General features: G+C 49.4%; 1 protein-coding gene across 1 annotated transcript in view; it reads right to left on the bottom strand.

Annotated features, from left to right (window-relative positions):
- Positions 1-299: 299 nt before the first annotated feature.
- The window catches only part of GPD2 (glycerol-3-phosphate dehydrogenase 2), a 46,318-nt gene continuing 26,743 nt past the window's right edge, over positions 300-19,874 (bottom strand). Inside the window, exons 8-17 of the mRNA XM_062498142.1 lie at positions 16,922-17,115; positions 14,951-15,085; positions 14,076-14,251; positions 13,498-13,629; positions 11,164-11,322; positions 9,901-10,013; positions 9,745-9,823; positions 9,556-9,654; positions 3,129-3,320; positions 300-1,700 (exon numbers count right to left, since the gene is read on the bottom strand). Of these exons, the coding sequence (XP_062354126.1) occupies positions 3,195-3,320; positions 9,556-9,654; positions 9,745-9,823; positions 9,901-10,013; positions 11,164-11,322; positions 13,498-13,629; positions 14,076-14,251; positions 14,951-15,085; positions 16,922-17,115 (1,213 nt within the window). The 3' untranslated portion in view covers positions 300-1,700; positions 3,129-3,194. The remainder of the gene's footprint in view (positions 1,701-3,128; positions 3,321-9,555; positions 9,655-9,744; positions 9,824-9,900; positions 10,014-11,163; positions 11,323-13,497; positions 13,630-14,075; positions 14,252-14,950; positions 15,086-16,921; positions 17,116-19,874) is intronic.

Here is a 19,874-nt window from a genome sequence, read left to right as displayed (position 1 = left end):
CACCTGAACATCCCCGGGAGGGCAGTGCAGGATTCCTCATCCCCGGAAGGGCAGTGCAGGATTCCTCACCGGAGCATCCCCGGGAGAGCAGTGCAGGATTCCTCACTGGAGCATCCCCGGGAGGGCAGTGCAGGATTCCTCACCTGAACATCCCCGGGAGGGCAGTGCAGGATTCCTCACCTGAACATCCCCGGGAGGGCAGTGCAGGATTCCTCATCCCCGGAAGGGCAGTGCAGGATTCCTCACCGGAGCATCCCCGGGAGGGCAGTGCAGGATTCCTCACCTGAACATCCCCGGGAGGGCAGTGCAGGATTCCTCACCTGGAGCACCCCAAGGGCTGCACTCACTCCTCACTCCCACTCTGACACTGCCCAGCACTCAGTTCTGGGCTGAGAGGGGACATCTCTTCACCAAACACATCCATCCCCTCATCCTCCTTCCCAAAGAAACTTCTCCAGGGCCACCCCGAGGTATTTTTGCACCTGACATAACAAACTGCCAGCGAAAGGAGTGTTCTTAACCAGTTTTATTGATTCATGCTTCCAGTCCTGACTCAGTTGAAAACAAGGCACATTAAATACATCCTCTTATTGCTCAATAAACGCATGCGGCTCATTCCAGATATCAAAGGTAATAAATAATGGCAGGAAAACACCAGGACAGTTATAAAAACGACAACCCAGCTTCAAACACAGCACTGAACAGCCCAGGCTGCAACAGGAACCTGCTGACAGACCTGAGTGCCCCGTGTAAACCTGCAGTGTGTCTGTACACACATTTATACACACCCAGACACTGCGTGGATCCCCCCTCCCCACAAGGCCAGGTTATTGAAAATACAAAATACCCACAGAAAAGCCAGAAATCTTCCACTTCACCAAAAAAAAAAAAAAATAAAATCATCCCATTCCTGCTTTTCCATCCCAGATCAGCACAGCAAGACAGTGACATCACACAACTCTTCCCACAGTACATTCACATAAAACCCCCCAAAGAGCAAAGCCAACAGACAGAACTGGATAAATGAACACTTGGGAGTTTTCCATGTGCAGATGCAGCTGCTGGGGGAGCACATGCAGTTGTCCCTGTCACTGCAGGGGAGCAGGAGGTGACACAAAGCAAATCCATGCCCAGGGACACACAGAGCCAGGACAACCCCACAGTCACATTCCAGATGCAAGATTAGCAAAAGGAGAGAACAGAGAACGTACTTTGGGTACAACACAGAAATCTTGCTTTCCAGGTAAATTCAGGTTATTCTTTTAACAATTCCAGCTAGAGAGGAGTGGAGAATTTCTCTTTAAACTGTACAAAAGCTGTTCAATAGTGAAAATATTTTTTCTTTACAAAAAACCTGTTCAATATTGGAAATATTTTTTCTTCACGTAGTCTGGAAAAGGTCTTGTGACTTTACTTTGTTTTTTTTTTTCCCTTAAACTTTTGTAAATAGTAGAATCCTGAAGCCCTTCCCTCACTCACTGAGCCAAAATTATTGTGTGTTATACACTCATTTCCCTCCATTCTGCAGGATGTGTGAAATCTGTTACTGTGGGTTTGGAAACACAAGCACTCCATCCTTCACCTGAACATTCTGGAACACAGCTCAGAAGGAAAAGCCTCCAGGACCACAGGAGCAAACCCCTATGTCCATCCAAACATCCCTGGGGTGTCAGATGTGCCAACTGACCCTTCCTCAGCCCCTGCTTGAAGCACAAAACCAGAACCTGAACAACATCTGCATCAAAAAACAAACTGGACATGCAAAAACCATCTGAACTGTTTCAGGAACTCACTTTAGGTAGGTCTTGCCCTTTTCTATCTACTGTTTTTCAACACCTGAATGTTTAATGTTTTTTTTTTAAGAGCTCTGCTTCTGCAGCTAAACTCAGCATCTGCACTCACTGGGTACATCCTACCACTCCTCAGCATCAACATTGGTGTCTGGAACCATTTTCCCTGTTAAAATATCCAAGGAATCCTTGCTGTTCACTCCTGCCCTGTTAATTTTCCATCAGTGGACATGGTGATACCAGTTAAATACATCAAATTTTACTTCAGCAGAAATTCTGACGCCTGGGAAGTGAGACTTGGTTTGAGGTGGAAATTGCTCTGCTCAGGGAATACAGCAGATGCCAAATCCAGCAGTAAACCAGATTTCCCTGCCTTGTTCTGCATCAGGCACAAATCTCCCACCTGATCTCAGCCCAAGCCAGCAGCAGGAGGACAACAGGCAGGTACAGCAGTGCTGCAAACAGCTCCAGTGAGGGCTCCATGCTTTGTTTTTTTCATATAACCTGCTGAAAACCAGCTTTTTATTCCTAGAAAAGTTAGCAGGATGCAAGACACATGCTTTGTTGTTTGTTTTGTTTTTCACTGTTTGAACATTTTTAAATTAACATTTAAGACTGCTGCGCTACCAAAGCCTCCCCCATCCTACACAGCATCAGGGATTGCCCCAAACTTGAGGCACTTTTTAGCACAAAATACTTTTTGTCTTTATTTCACTACACAAAGCACCACCTGCAGCCAATGCCATTTATTAGAGGCAGTTTATTTGTGTTAACAGGGGAGAAGGGAAGCTGTTCCCAGCCTTCAGCTACATTACCACCTCGGATGATTAATCCAGGTGTTTTGTTTTCCAGCTGCTGTTTCTGAGTGGCCAAGTTACTGGCACCACTGGGGTACCAGGGCAAACCTGTGACCCACAGGAGGCTCAGGACAGGTCTCCAGCAGCCCCAGCACATCACGGGCCAGGTGTGTTCCTTTGGAATGGTCTCTCCCCTCCAGAACACAGCATTCCCTCTCTTGCTCCTTGCAGAAGAGGCTGAAGCAGCTTTGAGATTTTGCCTTTGCAGAACTCGGCGTGTTTAAGGGGTGGGATTCACTCTGAGCACTGTGTGCTCTGAAGGTGAAGGCAATGCAAACGCTAATGGCCAAGGCAGGACGTGCCTAAGGGAGCACCCAAATCCCTGCAGGGCCCTGCCGAGCCCCTGGCAGCACATCTGGCACTGCAGGACCCTGCCGAGCCCCTCCCAGCACATCTGGCACTGCAGGACCCCACCCACCCCACAGCCAACGTCCCGGAGCAGTAAGGAGATCATCAATGAAGGAGACAACGACAAACGCACCAAAGTCTTTTGGGAGAGCTGCCCAGGGGAATCAGGAGCCCTGGAAGGCTCTGGCAGCCCCCGGGCTCAGAGCCCCCCTCCGCTGCGGTCCACGGGGATGGCCTGGCGGCGCCGCAGGTTCTCCTCAGCACTCTTCATCAGCACGGCCAGCCTGCTGCCAGACACACGGCCCTTCTGGATGGCACTCATCAGCTGGGGACACGGGGACATGGCCACAGCGTCAGCCAGGGCCACAGCAGTGAGCACAGAGCAGAGAGCACAGAGCAGAGAGCACAGAGCAGAGAGCAGTGAGCACAGAGCAGAGAGCACAGAGCAGTGAGCACAGAGCACACAGCAGTGAGCACAGAGCAGTGAGCACAGAGCAGAGAGCACAGAGCAGAGAGCACAGAGCAGTGAGCACAGAGCACACAGCAGTGAGCACAGAGCAGTGAGCACAGAGCAGTGAGCACAGAACAGAGAGCACAGAGCACAGAGCAGTGAGCACAGAGCAGAGAGCACAGAGCACAGAGCAGTGAGCACAGAGCAGTGAGCACAGAGCAGTGAGCACAGAGCACAGAGCAGTGAGCACAGAGCAGTGAGCACAGAGCACACAGCAGTGAGCACACAGCAGTGAGCACAGAGCAGTGAGCACAGAGCACAGAGCAGAGAGCACAGAGCAGAGAGCACAGAGCAGAGAGCACAGAGCACACAGCAGTGAGGACAGAGCAGAGAGCACAGAGCAGTGAGCACAGAGCACAGAGCAGTGAGCACAGAGCAGAGAGCAGTGAGCACAGAGCAGTGAGCACAGAGCACAGAGCAGTGAGCACAGAGCACAGAGCAGAGAGCAGTGAGCACAGAGCAGTGAGCACAGAGCAGAGAGCACACAGCAGTGAGCACACAGCAGTGAGCACAGAGAAGTGAGCACAGAGCAGTGAGCACAGAGCAGAGAGCACACAGCAGTGAGCACACAGCAGTGAGCACAGAGAAGTGAGCACAGAGCAGTGAGCACAGAGCAGAGAGCACAGAGCAGTGAGCAGAGAGCACAGAGCAGAGAGCACAGAGCAGTGAGCACAGAGCAGTGAGCACAGAGCAGTGAGCACAGAGCAGAGAGCACAGAGCAGTGAGCACAGAGCAGTGAGCACAGAGCAGAGAGCACAGAGCACAGAGCAGTGAGCACAGAGCAGTGAGCACAGAGCACACAGCAGTGAGCACACAGCAGTGAGCACAGAGCAGTGAGCACAGAGCACAGAGCAGTGAGCACAGAGCAGAGAGCACAGAGCAGTGAGCACAGAGCACACAGCAGTGAGCACAGAGCAGAGAGCACAGAGCAGTGAGCACAGAGCACAGAGCAGTGAGCACAGAGCACAGAGCAGAGAGCAGTGAGCACAGAGCAGTGAGCACAGAGCAGAGAGCACAGAGCAGAGAGCAGTGAGCACAGAGCACACAGCAGTGAGCACAGAGCAGAGAGCACAGAGCAGAGAGCACAGAGCACAGAGCAGTGAGCACAGAGAAGTGAGCACAGAGCAGTGAGCACAGAGCAGAGAGCAGTGAGCACAGAGCGCACAGCAGTGAGCACAGAGCAGAGAGCACAGAGCAGAGAGCACAGAGCACAGAGCAGTGAGCACAGAGCAGAGAGCACAGAGCAGTGAGCACAGAGCACAGAGCAGTGAGCACAGAGCAGAGAGCACAGAGCAGTGAGCACAGAGCAGAGAGCACAGAGCAGTGAGCACAGAGCAGTGAGCACAGAGCACAGAGCACAGAGCAGTGAGCACAGAGCAGTGAGCACAGAGCACACAGCAGTGAGCACACAGCAGTGAGCACAGAGCAGTGAGCACAGAGCACAGAGCAGTGAGCACAGAGCAGAGAGCACAGAGCAGTGAGCACAGAGCACACAGCAGTGAGCACAGAGCAGAGAGCACAGAGCAGTGAGCACAGAGCACAGAGCAGTGAGCACAGAGCAGAGAGCAGTGAGCACAGAGCACAGAGCAGAGAGCACAGAGCAGAGAGCACACAGCAGTGAGCACAGAGAAGTGAGCACAGAGCAGTGAGCACAGAGCAGAGAGCAGTGAGCACAGAGCAGAGAGCACAGAGCACAAAGCAGAGAGCACAGAGCAGTGAGCACACAGCAGTGAGCACAGAGCAGTGAGCACAGAGCAGTGAGCAGTGAGCACAGAGCAGAGAGCACACAGCAGTGAGCACAGAGCACAGAGCAGTGAGCACAGAGCAGAGAGCACACAGCAGTGAGCACAGAGAAGTGAGCACAGAGCAGTGAGCACAGAGCAGAGAGCAGTGAGCACAGAGCAGAGAGCACAGAGCACAAAGCAGAGAGCACAGAGCAGTGAGCACACAGCAGTGAGCACAGAGCAGTGAGCACAGAGCAGTGAGCAGTGAGCACAGAGCAGAGAGCACACAGCAGTGAGCACAGAGCACAGAGCAGTGAGCACAGAGCAGAGAGCAGTGAGCAGTGAGCACAGAGCAGAGAGCAGTGAGCACAGAGCACAGAGCAGTGAGCACAGAGCACAGAGCACAGAGCAGGGAGCACAGAGCACAGAGCAGTGAGCACAGAGCAGTGAGCACAGAGCAGAGAGCACACAGCAGTGAGCACAGAGCACAGAGCAGTGAGCACAGAGCAGAGAGCAGTGAGCACAGAGCACAGAGCACAGAGCAGAGAGCAGTGAGCACAGAGCAGAGAGCACAGAGCAGTGAGCACACAGCAGTGAGCACAGAGAAGTGAGCACAGAGCAGTGAGCACAGAGCAGAGAGCAGTGAGCACAGAGCAGAGAGCACAGAGCACAGAGCAGAGAGCACAGAGCAGTGAGCACACAGCAGTGAGCACAGAGAAGTGAGCACAGAGCAGTGAGCACAGAGCAGAGAGCAGTGAGCACAGAGCAGAGAGCACAGAGCACAGAGCAGTGAGCACAGAGCAGTGAGCACAAAGCAGTGAGCACACAGCAGTGAGCACAGAGCAGTGAGCACAAAGCAGAGAGCACAGAGCAGTGAGCACAGAGCACACAGCAGTGAGCACAGAGCAGTGAGCACACAGCAGTGAGCACAGAGCAGTGAGCACAGAGCAGTGAGCAGTGAGCACACAGCAGTGAGCACAGAGCAGTGAGCACAGAGCAGTGAGCAGTGAGCACACAGCAGTGAGCACACAGCAGTGAGCATACAGCAGTGAGCACAGAGAAGTGAGCACAGAGCAGTGAGCACACAGCAGTGAGCACAGAGCAGAGAGCACAGAGCAGTGAGCACAGAGCAGTGAGCACTGATCAGCAGTGAGTTCCCAATTCCCAAACCCCCAAATTCCCAAACTGCAAACCCAAATGCACCTCAGAGCCCAGCTCCAGGCTCGTCCATACTGCCCAGGAATATCAGAGACTGCTTTGGACAGGAGTGGCTGGCAGGAAGAGTGGAGGTACCAAAGCAGGGCAGACAACCATCACCATTGGGGTTTTCCATGACATTTCAGAGTGTGGGATAACCCAGCAGCTGCACACGCTTTCTTTGGTTATCTGTAATATCTGAAGGATGCAGCTCACAGAAGGTTCAGGATATTTTTTCCATATAGGAAGGAATTGCTGCCTGCGAGGATGGGCACAGGTTACCCAGAGAAACTGCGGCTGCCCCGGATCCCTGGAAGTGCCCCAGGCCAGGCTGGAACAAGTGGAAGGTGTCCCTGGCCCTGGCTTGAAGATGAGCTTTAGGGTCCCTCCCAAACCCCGTCACGTAGGGATTTCATGATTCCTGATCCACCACTGATCCCAGACCTGCCCTGTTCCACCCACATGCCTTTCTCTGGAGAGACACTGTACTTGACTCCCACAATTCTTTCAAATCCAAATTCCTCTATAGACTTTTAAAACTAATTTGCCTTTAAATCCTGGAAGCTGGTCTCTGCTTCCTCCCAGTGAAAGCACACTACTGCTAAGATTTTAGTTAATTCTTTTTTATCCCATGGATAAAGCCAGCATTAGAGATGAAATTACCTGCAGCCAGCTCTGCAGAGAGCACTGGGGAAGCAGTCTGCACTTGCCAAATGCAATTTCTTACTCCCAACTGACTGCAGGGATCCTTCACCTTCCTCCTCCCCCCAGGAAAAGCTGCTCATGACACCTGCAGCTGGACCTGTGCAAATGTGGTGTGGCCTTCTCCCAGTCCCAGAGCCACAGGGAGAAGGCCAGGCCTGTGCACAGACAGGGATCTCCCTCCTGGGCCACTGTTGGATTCCAGAAACAGAACCCCGAAAAAGATACCACCCAAATTCCTCCATCTTGTCCCATACCTATTACTGTATTATAAAAACCTCAAATTCCAAACCCTTCACCATGTGAAATCACACACTTTTATTTCACTACACACTTGTGATTTTAACACCATCACACAAATTTGGAAGCCTTCTCCAAGGCCTCAGGTCACAAGCAGTGTTCTCCAGGGGTCAGTGCCAGAAAGCACAGAAAGCTCAAAACCCCAGGTTTGTGGGATGCAACAGGCCACCAGCCTGCCAGAGCTTGGGGCCATGTGCTTTAGAGAAATGGAATGGGCTTTGAGGTCCCTTCCCACTCAAACCATTCTGGCATTCCATGACTGCTCCTGATTTAACGTGGGGTGGTTGCCTTTACAGCACACCATGGGCGCTGTGAGCACCAGGGGCTGCCAGGGCCACTCAGTGCCAGCCCACTGGGCTCCTCAGCACCGTGCAGGTGGCCCAGGCCAGCCCTGCTCTGCTCCCAGCTGCAGAGCCAGGCAGCCCCCAGGTACAACCTGATCTATTTTTCTATTTTTAGCACAAACCTCCACAAATATTTGCCCAGGGCTTGCACAAGTTCTGCGCTGAAACGCAATTACTTGAAAGTTTTCCGAAAGCAAACACCCAAGTATTGGGCCCTGACTTAACAGATCCATTAAAAAAATTAAACAAACATTTAATGTATTTTGCTCCTTCCACTGCAACCCCAGTTCATTTCAGTGCCTCCTTTCCTGGCTAGCCCTGAGTGCTCCCCTGGAGCAGCGCGAGGCACAGGAGAGGGCTCAGCCCTGCGGTGTCACCCCTGCTGCTCTGGGACACTGCAGAGCCACAGGGGGACACAGGTCTGCACAAACCATCATGAAATGCTCCTCAGCACTGCCTGGCCTTTGCATTGCACAGGGGTGCTGCAGGGCTGGCAATCCCTGGTGACACTGGTCAGCCTAGCAGAAAATCCCAGAATGCCCCCAAACCCCACAGAACAACAATTAATTACTGGTTCTTTGAACTCCTCAGCCAATGTACCCACCTCAGCAAACTCCAGCTAACTGAGCCCTGCAGAATGGAGTGGGCTGCCCCAGTGAAAGGTTTCCAGTGCAGGTACAAGGGTGTCCCTTTCAGCCAGAACCCAGCTGGGCTGTTCTCTCATTTGAACAGATCAGCATCAACTCCCAAAGCCATTGGTTCTCCTTCCCCCCTGCTTTGTTTGGTTTGGTTTTTCCCCTTCCCCCAAGTTCACTGCAGCTCCTCAGCTCAATTGCTGAATTTTAGGCAAATAAATACTCCGTTTTGCTAATGCTGGACACAACCTGTGAAAATTTTCTGCATTTAGATTCAACAATGCTGCTCTTATCCCCAGCTCATCTCCAGAGAGACAATTACCATTTCCTTTGCCTTGATCTTGTTTGTTTAACTTGACACAGTGAAGAAAGGGCTGACATTGACCAAAATCCCCAGCATTAATTTCTTTCCTGTTTGGCATTCATCATTGCCACTGGGCAGGGGAGTCACAGCAGGCTCTGAAATACCACCCCAAAAAAGACTCCTCAAACACCAACCCAGCTGACAAACTGCATGTGCAAAGGGAGCACCCTCGGGTTTGCTTGAAAGTCCCCTAAAAAGCAGATGCATGTAATTTTTTTTCAGTGAGACTGGGACAATTTAGCCAATCCAGGAGATAAAATGGGTTATAGGACCTGGATGGACTCCAACTACAAGCTCGTTCTTTATAATATTCAGTTTATTATCTAGTTATTTAGTTTATAATTATTATTGTTATATTATTATTTGTTATTATAAATATTTGGTTATTTTGTTGTTCTTTTTTCAGTTTCTTACTTTACTCATTTCTATAACAACCCCTAACAGCTGTGGATAAAGTGCACACCTGTGCCACGGGCCTTCCAGTGGACACCTGTAGCATTTTAAATACATTCAAACAACATTTCTGGGCTTAAAATGCCAAATTCAGCTCTGGACTGGGGCACACTTTGTAAATTGGACCCGTTCTTTGAGTCTGACTGGGAAAAAAAAAAGCAAACCCTGAATTTTCAAGCTGCTTGAGGATGGCTCTGCGAGCCCCTTGGACCAACAGCACAGTAACACTTCCTTGGTGTCCAACCCGGCCCCAAGCGAGGGGAGGAATTCCCTGAGCTGTGCTTGCAGTCTAAAACAACAGGCTTCCCTGGAAGGCAGTGCAGCCCTTACCTGCAGGAACTCGTTGAGCTCCACCTGCCCGTTCTTGTTGAGATCCACCTCGTTGAGGATCTCGTGCAGGGTGTTCTCATCCATCTGCACGCTGATGCTCTGCACACAACAAGCACAGGATGAGGGGGCTCAGCAGCCTGGGCCTCACCCAGGGGCTCAGAGGGGCCAGGAGCACACAGGGCAGCTCACCTGCAGCACACGCTGCACGTCCAGGATGGTGATGAAGCCCTTCTTGTCCTTGTCGAACATGTGGAACCTCTTCTTGTACCTGTTGGGAGGGGCTGGCTCTCAGGGCTGCCAGGGCTGCAGGGACAGCAGCACAGGCAGCTCTCCTGCCTCACTCACCTCTCAATATCTGAAGGCACCAGGCTGATCTCAGAGCTGTCTGTTAATTGATCTGTTTTCACTTTGTAGCCCATCTCATAGTACAGAAATGTTTTAGCAGCTTCAAGCTGTTCCTACAATGGAAACACCAAACCTGGATATCTGAGCAGCAGCAAGTTCTTACATAAGTATTTCTTTTTTATACTTTATTATTAGGTACTTCTACTTCACCAATACTTTTCTAAGGTCCCAAAATTAGGCAGATGTCAGCTGAAAAGTATCAAAAAGTTAAACTTAGGCACTTTCTACTGTTGGAAAAAGGTGTCCAGGCTAGTAAAGACTTCTAATTTCTGTGTAAATGCTTCCAGGACCATCCACACCTTCAGTCACACACAGTCTGTCTGCCCCTTTCAGGAAGAAATGTCCTTTTTAGGCCAGCCCTACAACGTGTCACTTCTCTCCCACTTGGTATCTTAGTGTGACGATTCACCCAGCTGTCCAAAATCAGAAAAAAAACCCAGGGAGCTCAACACCAGGCAGATTTTCTATGGTTAGAGGAACTTCCTCTGCTGAGGCACATCTGTTGAAAGGTGTCAGTAATGCAAAATAACTGACAGGAACAGGACAGCAATGCCAAGCCTGCTTTCGTTCCTAAGGCTGGGGAGCAACAGGATGCAGATCCTCCCTTTCCCCTCCACCACCCCAACCCATTTCACAGCCATCTGATAAAAGCCCTAGAATGAAATGCAGCAAGTGGCTCATTCTCCCAGGAATAAAACATCACTTGGAGTTTTCTATTTAACCAAGTTGCCCAGAAAATATTTCTTCTTTTTTTCCTGGAAATTATATGAACCCACTCTAGACTGGAAACCCAGAAGGAGCACCAAGAGCTTGCACCTGTAATCCACCAGGGCCTGGCCTGAGCAGCAACATTCTCCAGTGCCAAAGGGATTGATAACAAACTAAGCCAAGCTAGCACCCACAGGAGACAGACTTTCTGAATTTGTCATCTCTTCAAAGCAGCAAGAAGTTTTGTTGTTCGATACTGTTCTTTTTTTTTTTTTTATGTGCTGAGCAGTGCTTTGCCTGTTGAATAAACAGGTTTTTATCCACTTCTCTCTAAAAAAATTTCCTCCTAAACCAATTAAGGAAAAAAACATTTGGGTTTGCTTCCCGGGGGAAGATTTTCTCCTAAATTTGCCTTAAATCAGGACAGATCATTAACACTCCTAAAGCAAAACAAAGCAGCCAGTGCTGCTTTTCCAGGGAAAGGGCCCTCCGTACCTTCTTCTTCTGCTCGCACCAGCTGAGCTCCTTGGCCATGATGTCCACGACCCTGGGCAGTGCCTCCTCAGCAGCCTGCACGTTGAGGAAGGCCAGGCGGGTGCGGCGGGAGATGATGTCCACGGCGGTGCGGGCGTACTCCTTGACCCCGTACACCACCTGTGGGGTGGGGAGCTGCCTTCACTTTGCTGGAACTGCGCATTTTAATATTGGCTTCTCACAAATATTCAAATGAATGCTATGTGTATCACGTTGGAAAACTTTGCTGAATGGATAGAGTTACTTTTAGCTCTGCTACTAAGAAAACTGAGTAGCGTGATAAATATATATTTTACTCTTGGACTACAATGTGGTGATGTAAAAAGCTTTTGTTCACGTAACTAACTCAGAGAATGGTAAAAAGATAATCAGAAAATTCTTCACATTATTGGATTATCCTGTCTGGGGTGGGGAACACCAGAACTCCAGGGAAAGGATTTAATGATGTCCGTTATCAGGGAGTGCACTGACAAGAAGGACCCACAAGGAAAAAATAAAAATGTTGATTTACAGGTTGGGGGGGTGATTTTGAATTATGCATGAAGCTCTATGAATATGCAACAGGTTGATGCATTTAAGAAAGGTTCTCTGAGTTAAGGTGTGCTCTTGACCAAATGCCCAGCACCCAGCCATTGTAACCTTTTGCTTTATTGTCTCTTATTGTCTTTTATTAAACTTTTTAAAATCTGCCAGGAAACTGAAACTCATTTTTCACAAGTTTTTCTGTTCTGCTTGGGTATGCAGCTTTTAGTTTTATATTAAGGGTTACTGGGATCTTTTCACTGGGTGGTGAAGACAGAACAGTCCAGTACCAGCTGGGGACTCAAGGACAATCTCTTCAAACTTCAGACCCTAAGCCTAAACAACATTTCACAACAAATGTGAAAAGAAGAGGGTGGGCAAGCAAGGAGGATGAAACTTCATGATCTGAGGCTATTGACTGGGCAGTTGACTTCTGTATGCAAATGGACTAAAACCCACAAAAATGTGAGATCTGTTGACCAAGCTCTCTTTTGATTCCACCTTGGAGCCATCCAGGTAGGACCACAACAGTGGCACTGGTACTGCCAGGGTGTGGCCTTGGAAGGCCCCTCAACAAATATCCATTTTATTCCTCTTAACTCTGTGTAGCCTCTGTTCCAGCTCCTCTAGGCTTCAGCTCTGGTGAGCCAGGCAGGAGAGGTGAGGCATCTGGAAAAGCCCTGGGCTGAATCAGCCCTGGAAGGGCCCAGCAGAGCTCCAGGGGTACCAGAGCCAAGAACCCTGGACTGGAGGCACGTGATTGACTGAACACAAGGGGATTCTGTTTAGCATCTGGGTTAGGTGCTAAGAGGTTTTATACATTGTAATTTTGTAAATTGTACATTTGTTTGGTGCACATCTATTACTTTTGGGTCTTCTTTTTTTTCCTTGCCAGGGTCAGGATGAAAGGCATGAGAGATGGAATTTTGTGTTTGGACTGAGATGTTTATTAATTCTTACCTATGCTACAGTGAGTGCTACAGCACTTGTAGCTAACGAGCTAAAAATAGAGAAATGGTGACGGATCTTGCTTGTTACAAGGTCTTTTAAGGCTTAATTATCCAATTAAAAGCTAACACCTAAATTGTTTTTATTTTTGACCCAATGACCAAATACTCGTGACCTGCAGTGCAGCATTTTTCATCCAATCATAAAAATACTACTTACACTCAAGAAGAAGGACAACAAGAAAGAAAACTTCTGTCTTAAAACCCCCATCTTGCCTTCTACCCATTACTATGTTCTAAAACACCAAATTCCAAACCCTTCATGTTGTGATATTACACACTTCTATTCAAACTACACACCAGTGATTTTAGTTTTATCACTCAATTTTGGAAGCTTCTTCCAAGGCCTCAGGTTAAAAGCAGTGGTGTTTTTTGGGGTCAGTGCCTGACAGCACAGAAAGCCCAAACCCCCAGGATCCAGGATTCCAACACACATCAAACAGACACAGCCAGCAGGACAATGCTGATTTAGCACCCCAGACCCCAAGAACAGGGCTGGGCAAGCTCCCTGTTCCTTGGAACATTTTGCAGAACCCACCTGGGATCAGATGTTTGTATAAGAAGCAAAAAAATGGGCTCTAATGAATATTTAATTATGCATAAATATATTATATGTGTACATATGGATACATAAGGTGTGCTCCAGGTACAGGCACAGAAAAAACCTTGGCCTCCCCTAAGGGAAGGGCTCAAGGAGATGTTTCCCAGAGCCACCTGCCCATCCCCAGGACACAATCACAGAAAGTGACATGGCTTTCCCACATACCTCAGCTTCAATGTAAGGGAATTCAGACACCAGACGTTTCCCAACAATAGGCCACCTCTTCCCTGTCACCTGGGCTATTTTGGCCACCTCAAAAGCCTTGTCCCCATAGGTGGAAGCCAGGTGCTGAGCTACCTGCGGAGAGGAGGACAAACCCAGCATGCACTGAAAGCACATGAAAGACACGTTTTCCTTGGCCATTCCCTCATGCCCAATAACAAACTGCTGCCAGGGCTGCTGGAGTGTGACAGTGTGGGAGCAAACTCAGTGCTGGGGGAGGCTGGAGCAGCAGTGCCCTGCTGCGTCTGTGCCAGCAGCACTGAGAGCCCAGCTGTCCTGCCACACCCTGCCCATGGCTGATGCAAGCTCGTGGGCTCTCCAGGGGTGACAGACTCTGGCAACTCAGTGGAAACAGTCAAGATTAGGAGGAAGGAAAAAGGGGAAGATGAACAATTACTGACTTTATTTCTGCCTGAACTATCCCTGCCCCAGCTCTGATGGGGCTCACCTTTGTCCAAGCTATGGTGGTGTTGGATTTAGGGGAAGACCAAACCCCACCAACACAGGAAGCCAGGTCTCACCTCACTTTCCAGTCCATAGTCCTGCACCAGCCTGATGTAGAGCGTGGGGCTCCAGTCCTGAGCCCCCTCCAGCTGCAGCCCCATGGTTTGGCAGGAGCCTGCCTGCAGCTTGTGCTCCTGGATGGCAGCATCGATGGTGTCCCGGGCCATGGCACGGTACGTTGTCCACTTCCCACCTGGGGGAACACACACCACCTCGTCACTGGGGAAAAGCAGGAAGGGAACTGCTGTCTGGAAAGGCTGAGCTGGAACAGAGACCAGACAGAGCAAAAGGAACCAAATAGGAATTTATTGAAGGGATCCACCTTGGGCAGTGCAAGGACCTGGCTGGGGCTGCACACAAATCAAATCCTGGTCACGAGTTTTACACTTTTGTAAGTTTTGGTTCATCTGCATCTTGGAGTCAATTATCCAACCACAGCCCCAGGCTATGAACTCTCAGCCCCTGCCTTGCCCCCTTTCCCTCGCTGTTGTTGATGATTTTTGGGTACCAGCTGTCCCTGATTCTCCAGCTGGGATGGAATTGTTTTGTCCCACTCCCCTGTGAAGAGAACTCACCAACACCCAACATGAACTTTCAGAGTTACACACAGAGCAGCAGAGATTCTAAAAAATATAAAATATAAAAGCTAAAACCCAAGGCATCATTTAGCCCCTTTAGAGGTTTAACAAGGCTTTTACCTTGTCAAGCTGTTGCACACTACAGACATCTCTCTGTACTTCACGTACCACATGACTGGTGCCAGGCTTGCTCCAAGCCAGTCCTGCTGCCACTGACAGAGCAGTTTCTGGTTACAAGAATCACCACAGAAGATTTCTGTACGAAACACCTTGTAGAAGCCCAGCGAGCTGGAGTGTGGAGGAGGTCCCAGTACCTGCAATGGTGATGAGGCCGCTGTCGCTGACGGTCACCACGTGGTTCCGGGAGATGGACTGCGTGTCCTTGGAGTCAGGGTTGGTGACCAGGGGCCGGATGCCGCTCCAGGCTGCCAGCACGTCTCCTCTTCTCACTGTGCAGAGCCACACTGAGGCAGGGCCAGCCCAGGGGTGCCCAACTCCCACTGGGCTGCTGGGCACAGCCAAGGGCTGCTCCACACCCTGCTCGGCCCTGAGCGAGCCCCAGAGCTGGAGAGAGCCCCCAGAGGCAGGGGATAAGCTGGGCTATGGAATCCCAGAATCACTGATGGTGGAAAAGCCTTCCCACTTGTATCAAACTTGTACCAAAGCCCACTTTGTCCTCAGCCCAGAGCACTGGGTGCCCCCTCCAGGTGTTCCCTGGACAGCTCTAGGCATGGGGACTCCAAACCTCCCCGGGCAGCTCCAGCCTGAGCTCTCTTTCCATGAAAATTCTTCCCAATGAACCTGAACAGTACTTACATTGCATTTTATAAACCACAATAAAGTTTGTTACACGAGTGTAACATTTTCCTTCTTCCAGGCTTTCCCTCTAGCTTGAAGGTTATTATTCCAAGATTTCCTCTTGACAAGTTATCTTTATCCACAGCCTTCACCCTAAGTGCAGTTACCAATTTGCTTTATACTGAAGTCTTTGGAACATGTTTTTAATACAACTTTCAAATGACCGATAATTGAAAAATCACTAAAAGGGTGTAAAATACATCCCCCAAAGAACACAGAATAGATTTCCAAAATCAATGGTGCTCTGCCAGCATGTTCAACCTGCCAAAATGAAGTGTTAATCACAGACACAAGATCCTGTATTAGGTTTATAAACTAATGAAAGTCCAGACAGCAGCACGTGTGGCGCTGTAATTAAGCAGCTGGAAGGTGTCCAAGGCTGTGGAAGTTGATAACCCTGGCACTGGCTCTGCCAGCACAGGCAGGGCTGTCCAGGGTTGATATGGGCAGTGCCGTTGTTATTTCAGCTCCAGCCATCTATAAACAGTAATTGCACAGGAAAACCAGCACAGGCCCAGCAGGGCTGAGCCAGAGGGACAGAACTCTCCTGAATGTGCTGCTGGAAAATACATGGGAAACCATGGAATGGCCTGGCTTGGGACAGACTTACAGCTCATCCCATCCCACCCTGCCATGGCAGGGACACCTCCCACTGTCCCAGGTTGCTCCAAGTCCTGTCCAACCTGGCCTTGGGCACTGCCAGGGATCCAGGGGCAGCCACAGCTGCTTTGGGAATTCCACCCTGTGCCAGGGCATCACCACCCTCACAGATGGGAATTTCTTCCCAACATCCCATCTAACCTCTGTCCTGTTCACATTTTCATCTCCCTTCCTGCTCTCCTGTGCTTCCAACACCAACTGCTGCTCCAGACACTCAACAGGAGCTTCCCTGGACACTTTCAGAACTTCATATGACATGCAGACATCAATTCTCCACTTCAGGAAACAAGGAATCAAGCATTTCCCATCCCCAGACACTGGGTTTTCCTAAACCTAAGTATGTTATAATTTTCCTGCCTGAGTGCTTTTCAGATTTATTTTAATGCTGCAGCAGAAATGCAGCAATAAAAAAGGTTTCACAGAATAATTTAAATACAGCAAACCCTCACTCCGGAGGAAAGATGGCTGCCCAGGGCAGTGGTGGAGTCACCCTCCCTGGAGGTGCCCAAAAAAGAAGTGGACGTGGCCCTGGAGGAGATGTGCTAGTGACGATGATGATGGTGGTGGTGGTGGTGGTGGTGCTGGCTGATGGCTGGACTGGTGATCTGGAACAGCACTGCTGCACAGCTCATGCTGACGCTTGAGCCATTTAAAGCCACTGGTTTCACACAGGCAGATCACAGCTGCCAGTCACACAAAACCTGCAGGCAGCAGCGCTCCCCAGGCTGCAATGCCTGGGCTCCCCAGGGAAGGATCCCCAGGATTACCTTCCACATCTGCTCCCAGGTAGTTGCGCACTTCGCTCAGGATGAAGTTGATGTCCTCCTCCGTGGGGATGGGGTGGGAGGTGACATCCGTGGGGCTGTCCGTGGTCCCTGCGATCGTCATCTTCTCCCAGGGCAGGAAGAAGATCACTCTGCCATCGCTGGTGGCCGGGTCCAGCAGCCCCATGTTGTCAGGGCTGAAAGAGAGGAGGGGCCTGGCTCACAAAAGGAACAGGGCGCTGACACCTGGGGTATGTCCTGCACCCCCAGTGCCAGGTAAGGACTGGGAACCACATCTGTTCTCAGGTAAAGGAGTTAATAAATGAACAAATAATGGATTTCACATGTGGCCAAGTGTCTTGGGATGCAAATCAGGATGTGGCCAGCAGTGTGTGTTCCATCAGTTCCATCTGTTAAAGCAGCTGGGGCAGTGCTCTTTATCTTTCCCACAGCCCATCCTTCCTCCAGGAGAGATCTCCTGTTAATGGCCACTGAGTCCCACTGCCTGGCTGAGAAAATTCCATCACCCCATTGGGATTTGCTCCACCCAGGGGCAGGAGCCAAGCATTTCCTACCCGGATCAAATCTGGGATTTGGAACATCAGAGCAGCCTTTTCCCACTGGATCCCAGAGGAAAACCAGACCCTTCCACATCATCACTGGAGCTTTGGAGGAAACCTGCACCTTCCCCAGGAGCACTGCTCCAACAGAAGCACATCTGTCACTGCAGGAGGATGCAGCCACCATTTAATGGGACTGCTCCAACACCCTGAGTGACTGACGGGGGGCAGCTTGGATTCTCACTCTGACAGTGGGTTTGGGCTTGTTTTTCTCTAATACAGTATTTTTATTTTAATTTTTCCTAGTAAAGAACTGTTATTCCCATGTCTTTGCCTGAGAGCTCCTTAATTTCAAAATTATAATAATTTGGAGGTAGGGGATTTACACTGTCCATTTCAAGAGAGGCTCCTGACTTTCTTTACAAACACCTGCCTTTCAAACCAAGACACCAAGCCATGGCTTTAAACAGATATCCCAGAAGTCTGGGGAAGCCAGGCCCGTGGATGTTTTTATGCCATAAAATTTTGGCAATTCCTCTGACCTTCCTCCACAAAAAAGGTGGAGCAGGAGGGGTGAGGCATAGTGACTGAGAGGTCAAGGAGGACAAAGAAAAGAAATGAAGACATTTAAGGAATATCCTTGCAGTGACACTAAGCCAGAGTTTGTCACTACCTGCCACTACAGCAGGAAGGAACACCCACAGAATCCTGAGGGATTTGGAGCAAGGAACGTGCTCTGAGTGCCTCCAACTCTGAGGCCCTTGATGGGCAACTGTGCTTTGAGGAAAAAAAGGCAAAAGACACTCGGTGGATGCTGCTACTCAGGCATTTTTCATGACTTCTGCCAGTGCTAAAACAGAATGATTCAGTACAAGGACGAAAAACTGTAGCGCTTTGGATAGGACATATTAATTCATGTATCAAGTTTTACTGGTGTAATGTAAGAAAGATATCCACAGGTACAAACCCACTGTCTCCTCAAAGCCCTGCTTGTATTTCAGAAAAAAAAAGGCTTTTATAAGCACTTCAAAGTAAACAGCTTTTATGCAGCAAAACATTGAACTGCCCCTTTTTTCCATCATTTTTACTTCAAGGACTGATGCTGACTTTCATTTAAGGTGCTGCAAACAAAGGTGCAGTCAGGTCAGGGCTCTTCAGGCCGTGCCCCTGCCCCTGGGATACAGGGAGCAGGTGGGAGGAGGGCAGGAGATGCAGATTTAGGAGGCAGTTAGGGACTTCAGAGGGGAGTTACTCCATGGACCCAAATCCTAAGGCAGTGTCTGAAGGCAAAGACCTGCTTGGGTGGGATTTACCTATCCAAGCTGAATCGCTGAATATTGCATTTTTAGGAAGGCTGAAGTGATTACTGAAAGGAAGCTGGCAATATCTGGTGGCAAGGCTGGGAGAGAGGCTGAGAATTTCATAGCTAGCATGTATATTAGACCCATTTTAGCTGATATTTATAGACAGCTTAGGCATACGGTGGCAGAGGTACAATCTAATAGGGGAAGTCAACACAGGTTTGGGAAAGGTAAATCACCTCAGACAAATGATTACTTTTTAAAATGAAAAAGCTGTTGATTTAGACAGAGGAAATCAGAGGTTTAATATACAGTATCAGAATTCAGAAACTTTATAGACATTTTCTTCAAAGTATGAATTTTTTTTATGTGATTTTATAAAAACTGTTAAAAACAAGGAAGAGGAACAAGCAAAGACTTCAAACTAAGTTTCCCCACAGCACCTCTGGATTGAAGTGTTTTAGATTGCACAACAAGTGCTGGGAAAACAGTTTTCCATGTGCCAATTATTTACTGAATCACTGATACCAGCTATCCTGGGAAGCTCTCTCTCCATGCCCTTTGCCATGCTTGTTACAGCTTATTTAAATAACTAAAGAGCCACCCAAACAAATGCAAAATAAGGTGTTTTGCATCAGAAAGAAGCATTTTAACACCCAAATACTGGCTTTCCAGAGACCTCTGGAGTCCTGCTGCTGCACAACCAGGAGTACCTCTGAAACAACATGGTTTTGTGGGACAGAATTCCTACGATTCCACCATGGATGGGAGGAGGAGGTAAGAGCCATGAAGCCGTGGTGAAATTTCTCTTTAAAGATGGCTAAAATGGGCAAATTCAGGATTTGAAACTCCAACATGAAGCATGAAGCAATGCCTTTACAGAGAAACGCAGGGGTAAAAGGTCTGGGAGACCCATGGAAGGTCTTGGATCCATGGAAGGTCTCCAGCTGAAGACGCATTTCACCAAAGCACCACAAACACAGTAAAAGAATGATAAAAAGTGACTTTCCATAGGGAAGAAATAAAGTGCAACAGGCAAATTTACTTGGAACGTGGAATGCAGAGCAGAGAGGAAAATTCCAGAAAGACTGAAAC

This window comes from Cinclus cinclus, chromosome 9, assembly GCF_963662255.1.
Source record: "Cinclus cinclus chromosome 9, bCinCin1.1, whole genome shotgun sequence".
Classification (NCBI taxonomy): Eukaryota; Metazoa; Chordata; class Aves; order Passeriformes; family Cinclidae; genus Cinclus; species Cinclus cinclus.
Note: the sequence above shows the minus strand (reverse complement) of the source record. Positions and strands in the feature narration are given on the sequence as shown.